General features: G+C 41.1%; 1 protein-coding gene across 12 annotated transcripts in view; it reads left to right on the top strand.

The window, feature by feature from the left end:
• FN1 (fibronectin 1) overlaps positions 1 to 14,787 on the top strand; it is a 69,845-nt gene extending 55,058 nt beyond the window's left edge. For 4 of the 12 annotated variants that reach the window (XM_015066705.3, XM_015066708.3, XM_015066704.3 and 1 more), the window contains 10 exons: positions 587 to 676; positions 928 to 1,107; positions 2,253 to 2,342; positions 3,282 to 3,745; positions 4,870 to 5,008; positions 7,455 to 7,619; positions 9,494 to 9,619; positions 10,122 to 10,228; positions 13,332 to 13,439; positions 14,028 to 14,787. In XM_015066705.3, coding sequence (XP_014922191.1) covers positions 587 to 676; positions 928 to 1,107; positions 2,253 to 2,342; positions 3,282 to 3,745; positions 4,870 to 5,008; positions 7,455 to 7,619; positions 9,494 to 9,619; positions 10,122 to 10,228; positions 13,332 to 13,439; positions 14,028 to 14,099 — 1,541 coding nt within the window. In that variant the 3' untranslated portion in view covers positions 14,100 to 14,787. The remainder of the gene's footprint in view (positions 1 to 586; positions 677 to 927; positions 1,108 to 2,252; positions 2,343 to 3,281; positions 3,746 to 4,869; positions 5,009 to 7,454; positions 7,620 to 9,493; positions 9,620 to 10,121; positions 10,229 to 13,331; positions 13,440 to 14,027) is intronic. The other 8 variants (XM_015066707.3, XM_015066711.3, XM_027051445.2 and 5 more) reach the window with 2 other exon arrangements.
• Positions 14,788 to 16,046: the final 1,259 nt, after the last annotated feature.

The following is a 16,046-nucleotide window of genomic DNA, read 5'->3' as shown; positions in this document are numbered from 1 at the left end:
ATTGTATTCTGTGAATGCCTGATTTTGTCTAATGTTTGCCAAAGAAATGGCACAAGTTCCGTTCATTAAATTTAACCTTTCATCAATGTATCCTTTCTTATATAAAAAAATATATATAACATAATGCTTAAAACCAAAAGAAACTAAACAGTGGCATACAGTTCGTAACATTAATATTGATTATAAAACATAATTAAATTTTAAAAAGCAAACAACACTACTTCATAAAAATCAAAGTGGTAGTCTGAGAATGTTCAATATCTGGGTCAATTTAGGTCTGGTTACCAGCCAGTGACTGATTACAATAAGAGAAAACACACTCAGCAGGTGCTCGCCCCTTATTCTCCGAGACGACCACTTCTAATAGCATTTTTTTAACTTTAAAATGTATTTTAGCCAATATCTTTGTATGCATCAGTGATTTTCTTTTGAGATATGTTTCTTATTAGCACCCATGCCACGCTCTAATTTACTGCTCAAATGTGGTCTGTATGGATGGTAGAGGAACTATGAAAATTACACAGGAGTTTGAAAATTCTCCTAAAAATTTAAGATCAGATAAAAAGCATCTGTTTACAAATCACAGGTTTACAACCCGGCATGGACTACAAGATCTATTTATACACCCTGAATGACAATGCTCGGAGCTCTCCTGTGGTCATCGATGCCTCCACTGGTAACTACTTTTTTTTTTTTTTGTAACTACTTTTTTACTGAAGAAATGCCATCAACTTATAGGTGATCAGTGATGTGAGCTTAAGAAACAAAAATGAGACTGACGTTGTATTGCAGATCACAAGTGAATCATTTTTATAGTTCTAGAACTCTCAGATTCTCTCAAGTCTGTTGATAAGGGAGGGAAAGGAGTGTGGGAATAATTTCCTTGCTTACTCACTTTCTTAGAGACTTAATTTTGTTTTCTTTTAGCCATTGATGCACCATCCAATCTGCGTTTCCTGGCCACCACACCCAACTCCTTGCTGGTATCATGGCAGCCACCCCGTGCCAGGATTACTGGTTACATCATCAAGTATGAGAAACCTGGGTCCCCTCCCAGAGAAGTGGTGCCTCGTCCTCGCCCTGGTGTCACAGAGGCTACTATTACTGGTATTGGGGTTTCCATGTTGCTGTTTTCCTCCAGACTCCCTAGGACACACAAAGCACTTAGCAGATCCCAACTATGCCTTTGACGCTGTATCACAAGAAGAAGAAGCCCTGTTTCTGGTACCTTCAAAAAGCATTCTCTGTGGAAGAGCTGTAGAGCTCAATACATCTGAAAATACAGGAATTCGTGAAAATGCAGTAACTCTAATACTGTCATAATGGCATAACTAGATTTATTGGCTGTATGTTTGCCAAATACTTGTCAGTCCAGTCCTAGAAAAAGACATTTTTTCAAAAGAAACTAATTGTGATCCTGTCCTCCCATGAGCTCCCTAAAGATCTGATGATCTTACAGGACTTGCCAGAATGCCACCTGCCATTGCCCTCATTGCCCAGTTTCACAGACTAGGTCTTGAGGCAAAGTGATTCCCAACCACCCATATTGGGGAGAATGCCTGGAATGGAGAATAAGAGTTGTGCATTTCAGTGGGAAAGATCATAAGCCTCTGGTATTATTTTTGTTCCAGGGGATTAAGATTTTAAACTATGTACAGGATATCATCTGGATTTTAAAATACTACGGAACACAGAGAAACCAGAAAGAGATGCTGCTTTTTTAGAAACTTTGGAGGAAGGAAAATAGAATCAGATGTGGAAGGAGTTGAATTGGATACTTCCTACAGGGACCACACAAAGATTGGCTGCTTTCTCTTACAGAGTATTTACCTATAGTCTAACTTTTCATTGATCCTGTCACTGAGGACCATCTGGTTATTAGGCCTAAGTAGATTCATGTATACAATCTGCAGTGATCTCCCCCAAATGTGTATTCCACCAGTGGTTTATGATGCTGATAGACTTTCTTGAATTCAAAAGGGCAAATAAGACCATGTGTTAAAGGAATACCCGCAAAAAATTAGCATAAACATGTTTAGTCAGGTGTCGGATTTGGTAGGAAAATTATTAATTTGCCAAGTGGTCATCCTATGTGGAGTATTTGGGTTTTGCAGGAAAAAGGTGAAGTCTGTTTTACTTTTCAGGAGGCCAAAGGCCAGCTAGAGAGAGGATGCTTGCTCCCCAGTAGCATCAACTTCCATTTGACTAGCTGAGCATACAGACTTTAATGTGATGATCTGTCCTTCCGTCAGGTCTGGAACCAGGGACCGAGTATACCATCCAAGTCATTGCCCTCAAGAACAACCAGAAGAGTGAGCCTCTGATTGGAAGGAAAAAGACAGGTAAAGGGCACCTTCTGGGTAGGAAGATAATCAAGACAAAACTAATTATAAGTGATAAATTTTGCCGTGAAAAGGTTCTCGAGGTTTTGATACCTTTCTCCTGGAAATTGTTTCTTAAACAGCTTAGCATGTATATTGTGCTCTTTGATATCATGAATAACCTAACATAATCGGCAACAGTTTTTTTTTTTCTTAGCCAGTCAATATAAAGCCTTCTATTCACTTTTCAAAAATGTAAGCCAGTTATTAAAATGTAAAAAGCAGGTTGCTATCACCGCTCTTCTTTTATACCTTCTGTTGAAGTTAATGTTAAACAAACAAACAAAAAAAAAAAGTAGGGAGAATAATCCTTCCTATTTGTCTTTATTTATTATTTGGTTTCTGAAACTTGAGCTAAATAATTTTTTCAACTTTATGATTCCAATTTCAGTTTAATTTGAAGAAAATGCTATATTTACACTGATAGGAGAGGTTTAGAAATAAACATGTATGTATATTTATCATTTCAATTCATGAAAAACTGTTGAGTCAAACCTCTGGAATTCTCATACTTCAGATGCTGAAATAATTAGTCTGGATTCTAGTCCTTATAACATGATTCTCAAATGAAAAAAAGAAGAAAAAAGGCTGCACATTTCAGTTCCATTAGGCTTAATTTGAGCAGAAGCAGCTTCTATGGGGCTCAGCGGTTCAAAGCTTTATGTGTATGATAAACTCATACGAACGCTTTTTCATTCTAAACTATAAAGAAACCTTTGAGAAAAATCATAAAGATTTCTTTTTGGAAAAAGTGTTTTGTGATTTAAGAACTGCTAATTTTCTAAGGGCTTTGATCAGACTGATAAAGAGTCATTGTTGCTTGAATTGATAACGACTACTGCTGCTACTTTTGGGAGCTTAACACGCTTTGCTTTTTTGGCTCTAACCTCTCTTGGCTAGATGAGCTTCCCCAACTGGTAACCCTTCCACACCCCAATCTTCACGGACCAGAGATCTTGGATGTTCCCTCCACAGTTCAAAAGACCCCTTTCATCAACCCTGGGTATGACACTGGAAACGGTATTCAGCTTCCTGGCACTTCTGGTCAGCAGCCCAGTGTTGGGCAACAAATGATCTTTGAGGAGCATGGTTTTAGGCGCACCACACCGCCCACAACGGCCACCCCTGTAAGGCATAGGCCAAGACCATATCCGCCGAATGTAAATGAGGAGATCCAAGTTGGTCATGTCCCCAGGGGAGACGTAGACCATCACCTCTACCCTCACGTTCTGGGACTCAATCCAAATGCCTCTACAGGACAAGAAGCTCTCTCTCAGACAACCATCTCTTGGACCCCATTCCAAGAAAGCTCTGAGTATATCATTTCATGTCATCCCGTTGGCATTGACGAAGAACCTTTACAGGTAATTGCTTTTCCTCTTTACTTCTGAGTTGCCTGGAAATAAGTAAGCTAGGTAACTGAAGTGACCAGAGCTCAACTATAAAGTGGCTCTATTTCTAGTACCTTTTAGAAAGGTGACAGGCGTAAGCCCTGATTCTTCTTTTTAAAATCTCAGGATGCCTTACATTGGGGGATGTGCCAAAAAGTATCATTAGCTTTTGTTTAGTAGAGAAAATAAAATAACTTCTATTATTCTCACACATTTGAGGCTCCTTAGTAATATGGACAAAAAATTACCTGAGAAAAGACAGATCAATATTCTGCCTGAACTTACATTTGTGCAAGAAGGGCTAAAATGCCATCCTTGGGACACCTGGCTGGCTCAGTTGGAAGAGTATGCGACTCTTGATCTCGGGGTCGTGAGTTCGAGCCTCACGTAGAGTGTACAGATTACTTAAAAATGAAATCTTTATAAATAAATAAATAGCCACCTTATAGTTTGTCCATGAAGAATCCCATTATCTACAATATGTCTAAGGAGAAGGAACTTAAGTGAAGCCGTGCATATCAGCTGTTACAAGCGATGGATTCTCTAAAACTTTTGTTCTTTGTCTTGCTGGTATCAATTTTTATTGTGTTCTTATTTTTAGAAAGTGGAAGAGTTAAAAAACAAAAACAAAAGAAACTAACCACACTGTGAAAGTTTCATGAGCTTAGAAACATGAGTTTGAGGATTTGCCAAAACGCTTTAAGGCCCCCATCTGGGGGTCACATGCCACCTTGCACAGGATGAACAGATCTCCCTCATGGCACAGTGTCCACATTTTATGTGAAATGGGGTGGTGAGGGTTTCCAGTGGGCTTACACAGACCTGCGATTACAGCAGGACGAAGAGGAGCCTGCCTATTAAATTACTGAGGGCTCCTGATAACTAGGGAGCACAGAGGGTAGATTTTTGGCAGGTCAAATAAAAAAGATGGCCTCTCCCCCAAGTTCCATTTCTCTCTACGGCTGGTTTGAGACCTTTCCACCGTCCTTCCTTGTTTGCTTTATTTACGTAGCACGGGTTACTGATAATAGGGCAAGTCACATGAATTCCTCACCATAACGCTCTTTCCGTCACTTTGGATGTGCCGATAATTGCAGTTCCGAGTTCCTGGAACTTCGGCCAGTGCCACCCTGACAGGCCTCACCAGAGGGGCCACCTACAACATCATAGTGGAGGCACTGAAAGACCACAAGAGGCACAAGGTTCGGGAGGAGGTCGTTACCGTGGGCAACTCTGGTACGTGCATGCCTGGTTACTCGGGCACAGGCTCCCCTCTGGACTACCCCAGAGACCCTTTTTCTCTTGACTGAATGTTCCTTTATCGCTGTTGTCTTTTAACTTTGGGAGGTAATGCCATTAAGTAAATGAGCAACTTTAAATGCAATGATTTTTCCCTCATGATATCCAACTATCTTTGTAAAATGCATCTACAAATAGTTTCAAACAGTGTATGATAATAGACCTGGAAGGGACCTCAAATATTATTTAGTCCAACATTTTGACTACCTGCCAGTGAGTATCTGAATTGATACGGGGCACAGGTCTCCTGGTCTCTTTTCCCAGGCCCTCTGCATCTCACCATGTTGTTGCCTCTTCAGGGATTTTTAAGTACTGGAACTGATTACCTGTAAAGGAAATTCCCTATCTGCAAACATTAGCGACTGCTGGTTTTTGTTCCTCATGTAAAATGCTGCCAACATAGCCCCTTTCTGTTCAAGGAGCTCCCTTAGTCCAGTGTGATTTCAGTTTCTTTTTCTGATTATATAGGCCCAAAGCTGAAATAGAGGTTAAACGGTCACCGACATCTCTTTGTAGCACTTGCAAAGTCCTTTTAAGCCAGTAGTGTATCACCTGCCTTTTCAACCTGCATCAGCTGAAGATTCACCAAGGAACATGAGATAGGGAATAATCGAAACCATGAACCTTCCATCTTCCCACCAGAGGGTTCTCTATCCCACATCAGCAGGGAGTGCTAAATTCTATCCCTGTCAAGGGACGGGCTTTATTCCAGGGTCAGCTGCCGAATGTGTAGTACACAGATGACCATGCTACTTTACGTGTATAAATGTCTGTGAATTTAAGCAGTTGACTATTTGGTGGGGGGATCATTTTGTGCTTGTTGTGTTATGTATCCATGGTAATGCATGCCTTCTGCCTTGCGTGGTTTTACTAGTGGGGAGCCACATGAAAGGAATTTTCAAAAGCACAGAGGTCTTTGTGCTTTTCCACATCATTTTTTTTTTCTTTAAGATTCCATCTCCATAACTTAAGTCAGGTGGAATTTTAACTCCTGGCTATTTTTAGGAGGGTTACCGAAATCCCTAGTAACACTTCAGTTTCCTTTCATTTCTCTTTCCAACCCAGTATCCCCAGCAGCAGTATTCTGCATTCTAGCCAGGTTCTCCTGGCTTTTAGACATGTCAGACTTCTTAGTTTCTTTCAAACTCTAGTTTCTTCCAGGGTGATGCCTTTTAAACTATTAGCCACTTGAAATATCTATTGCTTTTGAGATTTTGATGTTTGCACTATAAAAAGAAATAGACCCGGTGGGATTCAAAGTCACCGAAGTTAGTTTATTTAATTTTTAGAAAATCATTGGAAGCATGCTTTGTTTGCACAGATTACTTTAAGTTTTCTCAAAACATAAAGACCAAGATCTGAGGCAACATGAAGAGACCTCATTACTCATTCCTGAGTCGTTCATATCCCTTGCTTTCTCTTATTTGAAACAGTTTATTTTAATGCTAAAGTAAAACAGTCCTACTACTATGATAATAATGTACAGAACCTAGGATTTTTGCACTATTTTTGCACGGTTATGCAAAGCAAAGGCTGCAATAATAAAAGTGAATATTGCATTCTAATGGTATATATAAGAATGCCTGAGACTTTTGCATTAAAAGCAAAAGATGCTCTCAGGGGCACCTGGGTGTCTCAGTCAGTTAAGCATCTGACTTCAGCTCAGGTCATGATCTCACAGTTTGTGAGTTCAATCCTCGCATCGGGCTCTTTGCTGACAGCTCAGAGCCTGGAGCCTGCTTCAGATTCTGTGTCTCCCTCTCTCTCTGCCCCTCACCTGCTCACTCACTCTCTCAAAAATAAATAAACATTAAAATAAATAAATAAAAAGCACAAGCAAAAGATGCTCTCTAATATTTTTTACTTGTTGAGCACTTTCTAAGGGTTAGCAATGGACCAGTGCTTTGAATTCATGCTATAATATCTCCTTAACAAGATCCTGAGCAGGTAGATATATTTTTATTAGTATCCCCGTGTTGCAGGTGAGGGAAGTAAGACAGAGAAATGCAAAGTAACTAGCGTAAGGTCCCTCAGGTACTCCTGGAGAGACAGTCCAGCCTCTGCGTCCCGCTCAGGTTCTGAACTAGCTTAAAATGCCTTGAGATGTGTTCCATGTTTTGCCAGAAATGAGGATTTTTTAGAAGTGATGGCAAAAATGAAATGTGGGCTCCTTTTAAGGTGCTTGGGCAAGTGTTCACCGGCAGCATCTAAGCACTGTTAGAGCAGCTGATGCATTGGGTAGAACAGAGGCATGTTTCTAAATGCTGCTGGGATTTCTGGTTTAGACTAAGTCATTATAACCGTAATTCAGTTTTCTCCTTATGCTCCAAAACCACCAATAAGATGTCTTTTCTTTTTATTTTTCCTCCTTTTCTTCATGTAGTCGACCAAGGCCTAAACCAACCTACAGGTGACTCATGCTTCGACCCCTACACGGTTTCTCATCATGCCGTCGGAGAGGAGTGGGAGCGGCTGTCTGAATCTGGCTTTAAGCTCTCGTGCCAGTGCTTGGGCTTTGGCAGTGGGCATTTCAGATGTGACTCATCTAGTGAGTAGCTTGCTTTGTCCATCTCCTCCGGTTCCAGGCGTTAGCACAGTGTGCCAAGCAAGCATGTTTGGCAGACAAGGGCTCTTCCAAACATGAAGCAAATGAGGGGAGACTGCTGGCCTCAGAGTAACATTTTGCATCATAAAAAATGATGGGAAATTTTACTTGTTGACTCCTGCCTCATTTCCAGGGTTATGGGGCAATATGACTATTAATTAAGAATATATATGTGATGATAATGTGATTTTTTTACAAAAATTTTCTGTTAAGATACTAAAGTCAAATTCTCCGGAGCCAAGTCTAATGAAGAATAGAAGAGATGTGAAGGAATCCCAAATCTTTTTTAATCTTTAATGTTGAGTGAGCTCAGAGGTGAACATTTATGCTCATGTTCTCTTTCAACACACACCAAACATACACATATCATAATATATACACACTCTCACGCATACACACCCTCGTATTACACACCCATGTACACACATCAGGTAGTTTGAATCTTGCCATGTAATGTAGAGAGAACAGATACTCATCTCTACATAATTAAGAATCGACTTCATTTGAAATATATTTGAGTTTCAAACTGTAAAAAGATTGTAATATTTTTAATTATACTTTCAGTTAAAATGATCCTAGAAATGACTTATTATGCTTTGAGATTTAACATTAGAATTTACAAAACTCTCATTTCTGCGTTTTTTTGTTTTTTGTTTTTTTTTTTTTTTTTTAGGGGATGTGATTAATATGGACAGTTGGTTTCTTTCTATAGGTGTTAACCATTATGGCTTATAAACGAGCCTCCTACAAGACATATCCAGAAGTTGTATTTGGGGAAATCCAACATAATAGATTTTTAAGAGATTTTCAGACTAAAATGTGAAGTGGTTTAATTCAGACTAACATATGAAGACAACTAATTTTTTCAATGCAGGCTGGTGTGCTTGACCATCTGAAAATGGAAAGATGGAGCAGGTGTGCCCTATGCCGTTTAGTAGGAGTTGGAGGTTTTAGCATTTGGCATCATTTAGGTGGCTCTTCATTTCTGACACTGAACTACTTTAGGTTTGTATATTTATTACCAAGCTAAGTACTTAGGCGCAACTGTGGGAGCAGAGCTATAAGGATTTATGTGATGCTTTGGCCCAACTCACATGTCCTTTGCTTATATGTCGTAATTGCCAAAGTAAGGAGTGACCGACTTGATAAAAGGGAAGAACTGGTATACTGTTATACACACTTCTGAGGTGCATTTTGTTTTGGAGATTAAAGACATCTTTTATGTGTAGTAAAGATACAGCACTGTGACTTTTAGATGCTCCTCAGAAGCAGCCTTGTTTGTAGGGATAATAACCAGTGATCTATCATTTTGTTTGTTTTTGTTTTGTTTTGACACACAGGCCTATTCGTTTACCCTTTCCATTTACAAGAAACAGGGTGTGACTCGTGGAAACCAGCTGAGCTTTGTTTTTTGGTTAATAGAACTACTTTGTATCCAGGTTCTCTGCAAATCCAAAAAGTGACTTTTCATCTATGATCCATTCCCAAAAGACTATTTAAATCCTACTTTGGTTTTCAGTAATTTTAAACCTTAAGAGTGAGAATGCAGATGAAGGTCACTGACAATTCTTGTGACATGATTTTGGTGGAATACATCGCGTCTTAAAATATCCTAGAAAATGCGAAACTGTAAAGATAATATTTTTAAATCCAACCCAAAACTGGTTTGTCATGGAGATCATGACTTTCAACTTTTCTTGCCACTCCTTCCAGGTTGCCTGGCGTTCGAAATCCTGTGACGTGTCCCAGCTCACGCACTGTCTTGCGAGTCAGAACACCCTGGTAACTCTCTGCCTCTGACTTTCCCCACCCTGCAGAATGGTGCCATGACAATGGCGTGAACTACAAGATTGGAGAGAAGTGGGATCGTCAGGGGGAGAATGGCCAGATGATGAGCTGCACCTGTCTTGGAAATGGAAAAGGAGAATTCAAGTGTGATCCTCGTACGTTGCCACACATCATTTTTAGTGGCTTATTCAGCACTCCCACTTTTATTACTGAGCTGCAGCTCTCATTCACTGAAATGATTGGAGACTTTAGGTCTCCTTGAGGAGTGAGCAGTGGGTTTGTTAATCTTTTGATTTGGGAAAGTGGAGACAAGCTTCAAAAATGAGCCATGATTTAATGTTATTACAGGGCACATGAGCACTTTTCCTCAGTATTTTGACCATAAGCTGCAATGAAATACTACAAGAAAGCTTTATGGTTCTTTAGATTCAACTTTTAAAATACGAACCTTATCCAGTTTATCAGAGTTAGTTTCTGGAAGTGCTGCCCTAAGATCTATACAGCAGTACCTCTCCTAACAATGGTTTTCACAAGCATGTAGGATTTCGGCTGTGATGATGCAAATTTGGGAGAGAAACAGAACCCACCCTCTTCAGGAAGGTGAGGTCTGTATTATTCTCAATCTTACATGAGCTTCTGACTTGTGTCTCCACGCAGATGAGGCAACGTGCTATGATGATGGGAAGACATACCATGTAGGAGAACAGTGGCAGAAGGAATATCTTGGTGCCATTTGCTCCTGCACATGCTTCGGAGGCCAGCGGGTAAGGCCAGCCTCCCTCTAATTTAAATAAGACAAAGAGGGGGCTCCTGCACTGGGGATTAAGAGGTCAGCTTCCTGTGTGTGTGCTGTACACAAAGGTGTGGTAGTGCCCGTTATGAAAGTAGAAATACCTCATTTCCTGTTGGCACATAGCTGCCAACGTTAGGCCCCTCTACGCCCCTTCCCAGCTCTCCCCTCCGTGGCAGCCCCAGCCCTTCTTCTCACACCTACTATTCTCGGGCTGTCTCAATTCTTCATCTTAAATTAAAGTGTTAAATGCTGCACAGCACTGGGCCTCTAGATCCATTCTGATAGGTGTCCCCGTGGCATTGCTGTTAAATATTCTGAATAACATCCTAGGCCTAAGAAATTACCACTTTCTTGTATCCTCTCTCAATCCAGTAATAGATCCCTGCTGTTGGTCTAGCGCTGTGCTTCAGGAATATGGGACAGAGGGAAGGAGAAATGGTCCTGGCTTTTCATGATATATTTGGAAACATTAAATTAGCATACACTGAAAGTCAAGCTGATTAAGTTTCTTAGTGAGTCTGACAAATACTTTCCAGGTAGGCTGGAATCAGCAAGAAAGTTTCCATGGAATGAGAAACATGAACTGGCTGGGGTTTAGGATGTTTCGTTTTTTGTTTTTTTAAGTTTATTTATTTATTCTGAGAGAGAGCGTGTGAGTGGGGAGAGGCAGAGAAAGAGGGAGAGAGGGAGAATCCCAAGCAAGCTCCATGTGGTCAGTGCACAGAGCCCAGCGTGGGGGCTCGAACTCACAAAACCTGAGACAAAATGAAGAGTCAGACGCCTAACGGACTGAGCCACCCAGATGCCCCTAGATTGTTTAAAATAGGTTGAGGGAAGAGGAGGAAGCAGAGAGACCAGAGTAAAGCACCTGAGAAGGGAAGGGGCTGGCATATGTGGGGTCCAGGGAGCCACCCGTCTTACAGAGCGTCTTATGGTAACAAATCAGATGAGAAGAAGTGGGAAGCCACTTATGGAAAGGCTTGGAAGTCCATCATTTAAACTGGAACTTCTCAACCATTTCCTTTTATTTATTGAGACAGAGAGCATTTGCGCGTGTGCACGCAGGGGAGGGACAGAGAGGGAGAGAATCCCAAGCAGGCTTCATGCTGACAATACACAGCCTGACTCAGGCTCAAACCCGCGAACCGTGAGGTCATGACCTGAGCCGAAATCAAGAGTCAGACACTTAACCAACTGAGCCACCCAGGGGCCCCTCAACCATTTCTAGTCTGTGCTCTACCTCAGTATGATAGAAAATGCTGTGCTTTTCTCTAATATTATTTGAAATTTCAAAATAAAATGGTTCTTATAACTCACAAGCCATGAAACATAACACTCCTTTTATTTTCAATGAAAACACACCCTCTCCAACAGCTCCTCACATTCTGATACATGAAGAGCCTGCTCCCCACCCTAGGGTAAGATTCACTGGTTGATGCCTTTGGTATTAGCCAACTGTAGGTACCCAAGAAGAAAAGGAACATGATGAAAATGGTTTTTAGAAAGGCAGGGAAGGGTCTTCGGGTGTCTGCCTCTGTCCTCACCTGAGGACCTGAGCTCATGGAAAGTATTCTGACCTCCTCCCTCTGATGGAGGGAACCTGTGGAGGTGCTCACTGTCTCTCATTAAACAAAGACTGTGATCATAGAACTCAGGCATTTCTGGTAAGTGGTTGGTATAGAAATGTGTGATGGAAAGTTAATTTTTAGACTGTGGTCTCACTTCAGCATCTCCTCATTATTTACACACATGAAATCTTTCATTTGTGACACCTATTCTGTTCTAAAGAAAGTGCTAAATGAAACACTAAAGACAGCAGTAGAAACTGTTACATTTTTATGTGTGTAGAAGCCAGATTCAGTGATTCTGTAAGTAGGTATTTACCTGTGTTAGGTATTAGGAGGAATATGCTTTTTTATAAGTTTTATTGAGAGAGAGCAGGGGAGAGGCAGAGAGAGAGGGAAAGAGACAATCCCAAGCAGGCTTTGTACCACCAGCGCAGAGCCCAACATGGAGCTCGAACTCCCAAACCGTGAAATCATGACCTGAGCCAAAATCAAGAGTCAGATACCTAACCTACTGAGCCATCCAGGCGCCCCGGGAATATACTTTTTAATGGAGAAATATGTCTGGAATATTTAAGTGACAGTAGAAGAAAGTGATTGTATTATTTGAGGTTCTTTTGGTTATGAGAGGAAAGCTCAACTCAAGCTGATTTAGGCAAAAAAAGACTCACAAAGCTGAAGAGTCCAGGATCGACCAGCTTCAGAGCTGCTCCGGCAGTGGCATTCAGAGTCTCTCACTCTCTCATATACTTTGTTCCTTTGTATTGGCTTTGTTTTCTAGAAACTCCTGCTGATAGTGAGAAAGATGACCTCTGTCAGCTCCATGTTTATCACCTACAGGCTTAGGAGCAACAACGAAAAAGAACCTGTTCCCTAACATTGCTAGCAAAACTCTCAGGGAGGAGTCTCAGTGGCCCCGCTCCGTCCTGTTCCCATCTCTCATCCCGCATCTGGCCAGATGAAAGGCTACAATGCACACTAGGCATGGAAATTTAGGAAGAAGTGACAACAGATAGAGATGGCCGGGAGTCACGCAGCTGGGTGGCAGTCCCAAATCCACCGGCAGTTCAGTACGGGGTTCTCCCACTTGCTCTGTGCAAGTAACTCTTTGGGCCTGAGTTTCCTTATCGGCAAAATGAGGGTGTTTGTCCCTGTGATCGCAAGTCCATTTTAAAAAGCTCTAGGATTCTAGGAAAACCTCTCTGTCTTCTAGTGCAGAAAGCTTACTTAGGAAGTTGGGACCGGAATGACTCTTAGCAGATGGGTGGGGTTTGAATAGGGAGAGAAGGGAGAACATTTCAGGAAAAGCATAAGTAGACAGGGGCAATTATAAGATATAAGCAATAAGCCCAAATGTATTCTACAAGTTGTAAATGCATAAAATCCTCATCTAAGCTCCCTCAGTGGTTAACCGCTTATAGCTTATACTTTGCCAATGTGGAAGACCTAAATTGTGATGCTCCCAGGTTATCATAAACCCCATCTGACTTCATGCCTGTGTTCTCTCAGGGCTGGCGCTGTGACAACTGCCGAAGACCAGGGGCTGAACCCGGTCACGAAGGCTCCACCGGCCACTACAACCAGTACTCGCAGAGATACCACCAGAGAACGAACACTGTACGTGCACCTGCACCTCAAGTGTTTCTTCCCTAAACGCAGTTAGACACCTAGTAGGGAGTCTCTTTCTGTAGCTACCTTTCTTCTGAATGAACCAAATATTTTTAATTTTTAAAAAACACCTTTTTTTTAAATATGAAATTTATTGTCAAATTGGTTTCCATACAATACCCAGTGCTCATCCCAACAGGTGCCCTCCTCAATACCCACCACCCACCCTCCCCTCCCTCCCACCCCCCATCAACCTTCGGTTTGTTCTCAGTTTTGAAGAGTCTCTTATGCTTTGGCTCCCTCCCTCTTTTTTTTTTCTTCCCCTCACCCATGGTCTTCTGTTAAGTTTCTCGGGATCCACATACGAGTGTGTACCCTATGACATAATTTAGGTTCAGACTTATTAAACTCTTAAACATCTCCTATTGCCCGGTACATTGATAAGTTCTTGAAGCTAAAAATCATCTATCTATAAGTAGTTGTCATAAAATCCTCCCCACCTTTTTTCTGTAACTTTACAGGATTTTTTTTTTCTAAATTTTTCTTCTATTTTAACAGAATGCTGCTTTTTTTTTCTTTCCTTTTCTGTTTTCACAGAATGTCAACTGCCCAATTGAATGCTTCATGCCTTTAGATGTACAGGCTGACAGAGAAGATTCCCGAGAGTGATATTTTCAATCCAGAGAAACAAGCATGGATTCTCTGCCAAGGTCCATCCAAACTGGAGTGATGTTAGCAGACCCCATCTTAGAGAGTTTCTTTCTTAAGCCCTTTGCTCTGGAGTGACTTCTCCAGCTTCAGCTCAACTCACAGCTTCTCCAAGCATCACCCTGGGAGTGTTTTGAGACTTTTCTCATAAATGGAAGCAGTACATCGCCTGTTCTGCTCCGAAGTATTCAATACCGCTCAGTATTTTAAATGAAATGATTCTAACTTGTGATTTGGTTTGGGATCAATAGGGAAGCATAGGCACCAACCGACATACAAAATGTATTGAAATGATATTCTCAAATTTTTAAGTAGGAAAGTTACCCAAACACTTCTGCTTCCACTTAACTGGCCTGCAGTATTGTAGGGACGGCATGTCCTTGTAACTGTGATATTTAAAATATCCACAGTATTCACCTTTTCCAAATGATTCTAGTAATGGTCTCTAGAAATATCTTTCTCTTACCTGTTATTTATCAATTTTTCCCAGTATTTTTATATGGAAAAAATTGTATTGAAGACACTTAGTATGCAGTTGATAAGAGGAATTTGGTATAATTATGGTTGGTGATTATTTTTTATACTGTATGTGCCAAAGCTTTACTACTGTGGAAAGACAACTGTTTAATAAAAGATTTACATTCCACAACTTGACTGTCGTGGCTTGAATGTTGTATAAAGGAATTTGGGGTAAAGGAGAATCCCCACAGATGTTCCTTTTCAGGGGCGCCTGGGTGGCTCGGTTAAGTGTCTGATTTCAATTCAGGTCATGATCTCATGGCTCATGAGTTCGAGCCCCGTGTTGGGGTCTGTGCTGACAGCTCAGAGCCTGGAGCCTGCTTGGGATTCTGTGTCTCCCTCTCTCTCTCTGCCCCTCCCCCACTCACGCTCTGTCTCTCTCTCAGAAATAAACAAAAAAATTTTTTTTTAAATTAATGTTGTTTTTCAGTTCAGCAAACATTGGAAAACCAATGATGTGTACAGCTTCCCCCTTGGCGATTTACATACAAAATTTTCTAAATCTGTCACTACAAAAACAGATTCATTCTTATCATTTCATCTCTTCAGTAATGGAGCTAGTTTTATATTTCTGCTTTACCAGATTTCAGTGGACTCAAATATTTATTTAGCTTGCTAGCTGGTTCTTCAGAAGTGGGATTGAAAGAACCTTTGGTTGTTTTTTTCCACCTATCATTCTTCCTTCCCTCCCCTCTCCGTGCCATCCTTCATTGAATAAACACCCATTCAAAGAGGTTACCTGCAAGGAAAACAAAAGGAGGCCAGTGATGTTCAAACTACTTGAACAGTATATCCTAGAGGAGTTCTGTCTTAAGGAGATGCTGTGACAGGAGAACCTCAACCCAGCTCTGCTTGCTTCCTGCCAGCTGACACTTTTGAGGTGCCCCAGCAGAGCGGGGAACAGAGTGTGCACACTCCTGACCTACAGAGGACATCTCCTTTTCAGTTTAACTTTGGGGAAACAACAAAACTTTGAGATCGAATCTGGCATCTAAAACAGTAAATAATGGTGTTGGAAACAGCTGAATTCTAATTAGTTAAAAATTAGTAATTCATAATATACAAGAGATGGAAAACATTTTTTTAAAGTTTATATTTGAAAGAGAGAGAGAGCATGCGTGCACACACGCGAGTGGGGGAGGGGCAGAGAGCGAGGGAGAAAGAATCTCAAGCAGGCTCCACACTGTCCTCGCAGAGCCTGACACGGGGCTCAATTCCAGAAACCGTGAGCTCATGACAGGAGATCATGACTTGAGCCGAAATCAAGAGTTGGACACTTAACCGACAGCCACCCAAGGGCCTTTGGAAAACATTTTTTTGTACACTGTTGAGTAACAGAAGAAAATATTTCAATAAATACTTGCCAATGAATATTAAGACTAAATACAG

This window comes from Acinonyx jubatus, chromosome C1 (assembly GCF_027475565.1).
Source record: "Acinonyx jubatus isolate Ajub_Pintada_27869175 chromosome C1, VMU_Ajub_asm_v1.0, whole genome shotgun sequence".
NCBI classification, from domain to species: Eukaryota; Metazoa; Chordata; class Mammalia; order Carnivora; family Felidae; genus Acinonyx; species Acinonyx jubatus.
The sequence above is the reverse complement of the archived record's forward strand: the minus strand, read 5'-3'. Positions and strand labels throughout refer to the sequence as shown.